Genomic DNA, 9725 nt, shown 5'->3' with positions numbered 1-9725 from the left:
AATCAAAACAAAACAAAACCATGCACATCCATGGAGTCGTATTATTTTTGTTGCTTAGGCCCGATTCGGAGAAAGACGGGAGCGGTCGCGCGGGCGGAGAGGTCGGCAGCTTGCTCAGGGACACATTTAGATACCTGACTCGTTCAAAACTCAGAGATGACTGTGTCGACATACGAACAATAAAAAAAATATCTCAACATATAACACGTTTAGAAAAATTAAGATTTTTTGTTAAACGATCTGTGGCTCCGAGTTTCATTAATATATTATTTAGTTCAACGACCTGTTTTGCAAAAAGCTTCCCTCATAATAAAACAAGATAACCGAGTCCGTCTCTGTGTTCGTATGAGGCACGAGAGGTAGGGAAGGCAGGGGAGGCAGGGGAGGCAGGCGCGGGCGGCGGACTGCCAGTGCAGTGCAGTGACTGGCCGGCGGCATGGCTGTGCGCGCCGCTTTGTTCGTGATCTCCGCGCTGGTGGCTGGCGGGGCCGCCGTGTACAACAGGGACCGGGACCGGCAGCGCGCGGACCCCAGGCTCCTTGACCGGGCCTGCGAGCTCAGCTCGTGTTACCCGGCGACTGGTAATCTCCTCATCGGTCGCGAGGCTCGACTCTCGGCGTCCTCGACGTGCGGCAGTTCCGGTCGGGAGCGGTATTGTATCGTGTCGCATCTCGAAGAACGGAAGAAATGTTTCTGGTGCGACTCGACCAACAGCACCATGAACAATCCCTCTCTCAACCACAGGATACAGAATATCATATACAAGTACTATCCCGGGACGCGCGTCAAGTCTTGGTGGCAATCGGAAAACGGAAAAGAGAATGTAACGATACAGCTCGACATGGAAGCTGAATTTCATCTCACACATTTGATAATTCAATTTAAAACATTTAGACCCGCGGCGATGTTAGTGGAGAGATCGTTCGACTTCGGTAACACATGGCGCGTCTATCGATACTTCGCTCACAACTGTCACGAAGCTTTCCCTTCGATTCCGAGACACAGTCAGCGCAGCTTGACGGAGGTCGTCTGTGAATCTCGATATTCCGGCGTCGCTCCTTCCACCGAGGGTGAGGTAATATTCAGAGTTTTACCTCCGAATATCAATGTGACCAATCCATATTCAGAGGAAGTGCAGAATCTGCTCCGAATGACTAACTTGAGGATTAACTTTACGAAACTTCACACGCTGGGAGACGATTTACTCGATAACCGAGCGGAAATACAAGAAAAATATTATTACTCTATATATGAGATGACGGTCCGTGGTTCATGCTCCTGTTACGGGCACGCTTCGCGGTGTCTGCCGATGCCTGGAGTCGAGTCTAAAAACAATATGGTGCACGGACGATGCGAGTGTACACATAACACTCGCGGCTTGAACTGCGAGTACTGTGAGGAATTCTACAACGACCTACCGTGGCAGCCGGCCGTGGGTAAAACATCCAACGCCTGTAAACGATGTACGTGTAACAACCACGCGACTACGTGCCACTTCGACGCCGCCGTTTACAATAAGACGGGGAAAATAAGCGGAGGTGTCTGCGATAACTGTCAGCACAACACCATGGGTGTCAATTGTGAACGGTGTATGCCGACTTATTACAAAGATCCCAGACTAGACATACAGAGCCCAGATGTTTGCCAACCGTGCGACTGTGACCCAGAAGGTACGACCGACAAGGAAGTGCTATGTGATGATGAAACCGACGTAGCCAACAATAAAACAGCTGGTCGTTGTCTATGTAAGGCCAACGTGGACGGCCTCAGGTGCGACCGATGTAAAGACGGGTATTGGAATTTCGACGCTCAGAACCCAGACGGGTGCGAGGCGTGTACCTGCGATAGCTTGGGCACTATCAACGAGAGAGGATGCGATCCCGCAACAGGTGTCTGTTTCTGCAAACGACACGTTACAGGAAGGAACTGTGATCAGTGTCTACCAGAATTTTATGGACTGTCTGACAGCGACGATGGCTGTTCGCCGTGTGACTGTGATCTTGGTGGATCCATTGATAGGGACTGTGACGTAATAACCGGACAGTGTAAGTGTCGCCCTAACGTAACGGGACGTCGTTGTGACCAGCCTCTGCAGAACTATTTTGTCGGAGCCCTTGATTCTATTGTTTACGAAGCCGAGTCGAGTCAATGTAATTCACAAATCGACGACAACGCTATTCAAAGTCAACTGTGCCATGTGGTGATCAGAGAAAACTATCCAGACGGCAGGAAAGAAACTTGGACAGGCCCAGGATTTATGAAAGTTCCTGAAAGTAGCACATTAGTTTTTGTCATAAATAATTTAAAGACCAGTATGAATTACAATGTACTAATACGATATGAACCTCAAACTCATTCCAGTTGGGAAGAAGCTACTATACTAGTGAAAAGACCCTCGCCGATAGACGCGGACTCTCCTTGCGCCAACGTACGACCTGAAGATGACACTATAGTTACTAAACTTCCGGTGGGACAACACAGTGTCTTAGTGCGACCGGCAGTATGCCTTGAGAAAAATAAGGAAACTGAAATAAGAATTTATTTGGGAAAACAAGATGGACACTCTTCCAATAGTCGAGCGACAGTCTTGATCGATTCTATTGTTTTAATACCTTCATTTGATGATTTACCATTCTTGAAAAATGGAAGTTCAGGCAGAGAAGAATTCGATCGATATAATTGTGGAGATTCCTATTATTACGATCTAAATAGGGAAAACATACCAGAGGTTTGCAAGAAATATCATTCAAATATCGGATTTTATATAAGAAATGGGTCAGAACCCTGTCAGTGTGACCCTTCAGGCTCTAAGAGTCATCAGTGTAATCCATTCACTGGTAACTGTCAGTGTGTAGAAAATATAGTCGGTGTAAGATGCGACCGCTGCGCCCCGGGTACATATGGATTCAGCAAATTTGGTTGTAAACGTTGTGACTGCAACAGCATAGGTTCTCTTGATAATTTCTGTGATGCAGCTAGCGGCCAATGTAAATGTAGAGCCAACACATACGGCAGAGCTTGTGATCTGTGCCAGCCTGGATATTTCAATTTCCCTAACTGCCAACAATGCGACTGCAATGGCCATGCCGTTGAATGTGATGATAAAACCGGAGCTTGTAAGGAGTGTCAAGAAAATACAGAAGGCCACCGCTGCGAAAGATGTATTGAAGGCTATTACGGCGATCCTAGGCTAGGCATTGACATCCCTTGTAGGTTGTGCCCTTGCCCGGGTGTTAAAGGTGATCCGAACAAGAGTAGTCATGCTGATCGTTGTGAATTAGACCCTGAAACCAAGGATGTTGTCTGCGACTGTAAGGAGGGGTATGCTGGTCTTCTTTGTGATGTCTGTGCCGATAACTACTACGGTGACCCCATGAAGGGAACCTGTGAAAAGTGTGAATGTAACGACAACACCGATATAACTAAACCCGGCAACTGCGATCCTTATACAGGGAAATGTCTGAAGTGTTTACATAACACCGCCGGTGAACATTGCGAAGTTTGCGAAGAAGGCTACTATGGCAATGCTCTAGAAAAGGCCTGCTACAAATGTAATTGCTCTGTATTAGGAACCAACTTTACCCAGAGCAACTGTGATGGAATAACAGGACAATGTCCTTGCTTTAATAATGTCATGGGCATAAACTGCGATCAATGTACTGAAAATCATTGGAGGATAGCTTTGGGTACGGGCTGTGATCCTTGCGAATGTGACCCGGTCGGTTCTATATCACCTCAGTGCAACCCATATATAGGTAAATGCGACTGTAAGCCTGGACACGGTGGAAGACAATGCGACCAATGTCAAGAAAACCATTGGGGTGATCCTAACATTGAATGTTATGAATGTGACTGTGATATATACGGATCTGTTTCACAACAGTGTTCACGCGAAAATGGATCCTGTATTTGTAAGCCAGGAATAGGAGGCTACAAGTGTGATATGTGTGCCAGAGGTTATCTTGGTGAAGCACCAGAATGTAACGCCTGTGGAGATTGTTTTGATAATTGGGACAGAATAATAGGAGATTTAAAAATTCAAACTGAATACGCCATTGGTAATGCTAGTAAGATTAAGGTCGTCGGTGCTACGGGAGCATATACGAGAGACTTTGAAGAAATGACTAAGAAACTCTCTCAGGTTGAAGCCACACTAGATAGTGCGAAACAAGGCAAGAGTACAGTCAAAGAACTTTTATCTAACGTTACTCATTTGCAGAATAAATTAAGTGAAGCTGAGAAAAAAGTTAAGGACAGTAATGATAATCTAAACGCTATAACATCAAAAATAAATCTGGGTAATGTAACATTGGATGGTTTAAGAGCTCGAATTGATACATTAAAATCTAAGACGTTTGAATTAGGTAACAATGCAACCAAACTACAAGAGGCCAATTTAGAGGGTGCTTTAAATTTGACTCGAGAAGCGAAAGAGAGAGCAGTGAAAGCTGCAGAAGAAGCCGAAAGTGTGCAGTCTGTTATAGCTAATACGGACAGACAAATAAAGAACACGGATAGATTAATAGAAATGCAATACAGTAGCTTTAATAACACACAGAATGAAAATGATAAAGAATTAGGGAGATTACGACAGCAATTAACTGAACTAGAAATGCAGCTACCAAAAATAAATGAAAAGATGTGTGGGCAAGACAGTGACAGTTGTGATATTTGTGGAGGAGCTGGTTGTGGCAAATGTGGTGGGATATCGTGTGATCAAGGAGCCATTACCAAAGCAGAACAAGCATTAGATTTCGCGAATAAAACTGAACACAGAATAAAGGAGCACGAATTGACTGCTGAAGATTTATTAAGGTCCGTTTCACAAGTAAAACAAGATACCGTCGCTGTTCGATCGAGAGCTAAAGATTTATTCAATAGAGCGATCGATTTCAAAGCATCGGCTGAGAGGGCGACCAATGAAAGCCAAGAACTTACATCAGAGTTAAAAGAATTTTTATCCAAAACATACAATACACCAGAGGAAGTTAGACAGTTGGCTACCGAGATATTAAACCTATCTATTAGCATAGAACCTAAAGAAATAACTGAACTATCACAACGAATTAATTCTACTGTATCACAGTTAACTAATATTGAAAATATAATAACCGAAACGAAACCTGATCTTGATAGAGCCAAGGCCCTAAAGCAAAATGCTACCAACGTCAACCAAGCAGCAAACTTAACTCTCGAGATGGCAAATAAAGTTCTAGAGGCTTTGGATGAGGCTCAAGCAGCTCAGGACGCGGCAGAAAACGCTATAGACAAAGCAAATAGAGATATAGAAGCTGCTAAGGGAGATTTACTTCCGATAGCATTAGAGACTGAACAGGCACAGAAAAAGGCCAACGAAACGATGGATGAGGTGGAGGGTCTTCGTTCGCGGCTTTCTGACTTACAGAAAAATATTCTAAAAATAGAAAGTGACGCAGAGCAAGTGAAACAAGAAGCTAATGACGTCGTCAACAAAGCAGAAGGAGCGGAACAAAAAGCCAGACAGTTGAGACAGGACTTTAAGCAGACGAACACGTCCCTCACCGAAAGAGCCAATCAGACTTCCAGTTCTAGAGAACGAGCTCAGCTGCTGCTGAATCGGGCCACAAAACTCGCGAGTGACACACAGAGTCAGCTGAAGCTCCTCGCGAACATGGAAGAACTGTACAACGATCACAACGAACAGCTCAACGACCTGGAGAAGGAAATCGGCGAACTCAACACCAAGATGAACTACTACCTGTCAGAAATAACCAAACGATCTGACTACTACCGGTCCTGCACCACATAAAACACCTTCATACTCAAAGCAATGCTTTGTACTAAACAAATTGTATTTCTATACCTTAATGTTTAAAAATTTCCTAAAAAAAATGTTACTTAAAATGCATTTATTTTAATTATGTACAATTACGTATCAATTTATTATGCAGTCGTTGTGTCTGTGTATGTTTTATTCCTTGTATATAGTCGACCTATTGTATTCGCCGGTAGCTCGCGGAGGCTGTAGGGTGTGATGTCTTATGCTAACGCCGCGTTTATTGTGTGTCATCGCTAACATTACTTGTATGTGTTATAGTGGGTTTATAGTTTTATAGTGTAAGACATTCAGAGGAACTCATCCCAAAGAATTTTAATTGAAAATGTAGTTAAATAGTTAAGTTAGCTAAGGTTAGGTAGGATAAACGACATGGAACAAATATTGTTAATTCTATTTCAGATGTTTAATAATCGAGAAATTCTTCTTCTGTGCCTTTGTAATTAAAATGTAGCATTTCATTATAAATTTTATAACAAAAGCTTGTTTTAATTCACTTTTTAAACTGTTATAAATGGAATTGTCTGAGACGAACGCTCTTCCTGTGGGCAAAGTTACTTTTATTTACTATAATTTTAAACCGTAATCACACAAACTCAACTGCTCCGATATCATTCCGTTACAAGAAACACAATTGTGAACTAGAAAAAAAACAATCGTTATCTCTCAACGCCATTACAATACTTCATTGGTTCATACAAGTTACATTTAAAGAAAGCTGTTTATTCAGTTTACGTGTTCTCTATGCAGGGCTGGTGTCTCCATCGAGACAAATATACTTAATATCGATTGTGACGATGAAGCCACTCGTGACACTGAGTGTCCGCAGTGACAAATGCTTATTGTAAAAAAGCTAAGTAAGGAAGAAGTTGCCTGTAACGCAACATCTATAATAACAATATTTTTTCGTAATATTTGTTTGATAAATATTTTATTTTCTTATGACCATGTCTGTTTTACTAAAATCCTCTTGCCCCTATCACAAGTTTGCTCCATTAAACGAAACACTGACAGTTCCTGGTTTTTATTGCTATTTATGAACGGACAACAAATATTTTGTATATATGAGTGTAATATAATGTTTTCTATAATAATATTGCGAACCTTTGAAGAGAATGAGTTCTAAGAAGGTGACGACTTATTCTGTCAGGAAACCTCTATAAACTGAATATCTGCTTTAAATAAAAATTTTGTTCAAATCTGTTTGAACAGAGAAAGAAAAAAGACATTAGTCTGTAGATAAATGTTGAGACTCGAGACAATGAGCGCGAGACGAATGTGGAGGTAATGAAAAAATTACAAAGATTTTTCTTCAATAATTTTGATCACAAGTAATGTTTAAGTACGATGTAGTCGTAGTTTAGATCACAATATAAACTACGAGTTCTAATTGACGGCGGTGACGAGATCCATACGAGATCAACAGACGGAGGCCCGAGCCACAATCACTGAATGATAAGAGATTGTTACTTGAATGGATTACTATTGTTTTATTTTCCTGAGTCTGGATTATTAATGAATAACTTAATGAGACCTTAGACTTTCGCGAGTATTCATTTAAAAAAATGAAACTAATATTTTCGGATAACTACGGGTATTTTGTTATCTCCTCTGCCCGTGATCACACTAGCTGCAAAGTAACCGAAACGTCGGGAGTAATTAGTTTAAAAAATAACAAAATACACGTCGTAGTCTGAACATATAAGTTTTATTTAAATGAATAACTTCATAGATTAATAATAATGAAAGTATGAAAATCTTATTTCTTCCGGAAGCAACGCGGTTTAAATATTGAAAACATAAACCCCTGATATTAGTACTCTGCTGATATAGTCCGCTTAAAGCAAGAATATAAAAATATATTTAGATATTTAAATGAAACTAATGTTTTTCGGATAACTACGCGTATTTTATCATTTTTAAAACTACTCGTCTCGTTTGCTATTGATCACGCTTACTGCAAAGTAACCGAAACCGAAACGCCTAGTTTTATAAAATAATAAAATACGCAGAGTTATGCAAAAGCTATTAGTTGCATTTATTTAAATGATAACTCGCGAAAGTCTTACATCTCATTATGTTTTGATATATTTTTTAAAAACCATTTCAAAGTGTATGTAGTAGGTGTCTTAAGCTATATCTTATTGAATTTGCCAGATGGTTGTACCTGGAACCCATTTTGTACAACGAGGACGGAGACCTCGGCGTCAAGTTTAGAAAAGTAGACCATCTGTTTAAGCAAGTAGCTCGTATTATTGAAGCTGATCCTCGAGTGTCGGCGCTCGTGCACTCCACCAGGCTGAAGCCGATGCTCGACGCGATAACAGAGCAACTGAACGCTTGCCAGTCTGCTTTGAACCAGTACATGGAAGTGAGCGTCATCACACTTTAGCACACGTCTTTATAAACTTGGTTGAATCTTATTTGTCATAATTCCTCGCCAGGAGAAGCGGTCTGTATTTCCAAGACTATACTTCCTTAGCGATGACGACCTACTGGAACTGCTGGGTCAGGCCCGTGCGGGGGCTCAGGGCCGGGAGGTAGTGATGCAGACGCATCTCAAGAAGCTGTTCCCCGGGATCACTGGAGTGAATCTCGGCCCCGGCGGGGTGAGCCTGACAACACTGTGTAGTCAGTACGGAGAAATGTTCACGTTGGACCGGCCGGTCGACATCGATTGTTCAGTTGAGGTATTTATTGCATTATGTAAAACATCAAAGACACCACTTTATCAACGAGGCAGAGCCTGTTTACACTTTGCTGTGGTTTCGAAGGTGTGGCTGAACCGATTGGAACAAGAAATACGTTCGTCGCTCAAAAGTTTGACCTTGAAGTGTCTGGTCAAACACGGATCACCCCATCAGGATCCATTCTCACTGCCGACACAAATATTATGCTTGTTACAAAACATCCGGTTCACGCAACAGGCGGAGAGCGCCATCCTGACCAAGGACCTCAGGAAATTGAAGGACAATATAGAGAAGGAGCATATATATTATGCTGAAGCTGAAGTAGACAATGAAAATGAAAAATGCAAAAGGCAGGCTCTTATATTGCAGTGCTCCTATTACGCCTCCGTCGTTGATTCTTTGATCGAGAACAATATCGTCGCCACCAGCGACTGGCTGTGGCAAAAACAACTCAGGTCACTACAGTAATGAACATTAACAATCCTGATATGAAAACATAAATATCATTACGTTAATTTGATTTTCAGATTCTATTTAGTTAATAAAGAGGATGTGGTGGCTAAGATGGGGTTAGCTGAGATTTCTTATTCGTACGAGTATCTCGGCGTCATCACTGGGCAGTTCGTGCGGACGGAGTCCACAGACGACAGCTTTCTTATTCTAACACAGGTATTTACAAATGTATAACATTAGGTCTTATCGCAAGATTCAAAGAACACTTTCTTTAATAGTTGTAGAGGTCTGAATGATTTTCAAAGTAACAATCGCAAACGTCATTGAAAGAACTAGAACTCTGGACGAGCCGTGCTCGGTTCTTTAAGTAGACCGGTCAGATTCGTGTTGGAGCTTTATGATTGGATGTATTAACCAATCATTCGCAGGCGCTACACCTGGGCTTCGTCGGGAACCCGTTCGGCCCGGCCGGTACGGGGAAAACGGAATCAGTGAAGGCTCTGGGCAGCTTGGTGGGAAGACTGGTGCTCGTCTTTAATTGTGATGAAGTGAGTGATCGTTGATATAAGGAAAATGTTTATTTAACAGGAAGTGATTTCCGGTTGTTTGTGATTGTTTTAATTATTTTTATAATTATAATCTATACGGTTAAAGTTGAAACACTAATTATCATGACAAAACCTGTGAGCATTCAGCAAAAGTAGAAAACGTCTTTAATCGTCTTGCACGATGATACCTGGCTCCGAGCTTTAGCTTAGGAATTCATA

At 41.9% G+C, this 9725-nt stretch overlaps 2 protein-coding genes across 2 annotated transcripts in view; both read left to right on the top strand.

The window, feature by feature from the left end:
- The first annotated feature begins 400 nt into the window (after positions 1-400).
- Positions 401-6761, top strand: LOC116766585 (laminin subunit beta-1). The gene has a single exon (XM_032656489.2). It carries the CDS (start codon positions 437-439, stop codon positions 5786-5788), a length of 5352 nt encoding a protein of 1783 aa, XP_032512380.1. The 5' UTR covers positions 401-436; the 3' UTR covers positions 5789-6761.
- A 315-nt stretch (positions 6762-7076) lies between these two features.
- The window catches only part of LOC116766418 (cytoplasmic dynein 2 heavy chain 1), an 18378-nt gene continuing 15729 nt past the window's right edge, over positions 7077-9725 (top strand). The window contains exons 1-6 of the mRNA XM_061522885.1: positions 7077-7099; positions 7973-8186; positions 8260-8505; positions 8590-8960; positions 9033-9174; positions 9387-9506. Coding sequence (XP_061378869.1) covers positions 7077-7099; positions 7973-8186; positions 8260-8505; positions 8590-8960; positions 9033-9174; positions 9387-9506 — 1116 coding nt within the window. The remainder of the gene's footprint in view (positions 7100-7972; positions 8187-8259; positions 8506-8589; positions 8961-9032; positions 9175-9386; positions 9507-9725) is intronic.

The sequence above is a fragment of the Danaus plexippus genome, chromosome 15 (genome assembly GCF_018135715.1).
Source record: "Danaus plexippus chromosome 15, MEX_DaPlex, whole genome shotgun sequence".
NCBI lineage: Eukaryota > Metazoa > Arthropoda > Insecta > Lepidoptera > Nymphalidae > Danaus > Danaus plexippus.
Note: the sequence above shows the minus strand (reverse complement) of the source record. Positions and strands in the feature narration are given on the sequence as shown.

What these genes read in the sequence shown, in the direction of transcription:
- LOC116766585 (XM_032656489.2), top strand. Translation starts at nt 437, where the DNA reads ATGGCTGTGCGCGCCGCTTTGTTCGTGATCTCCGCGCTGGTGGCTGGC.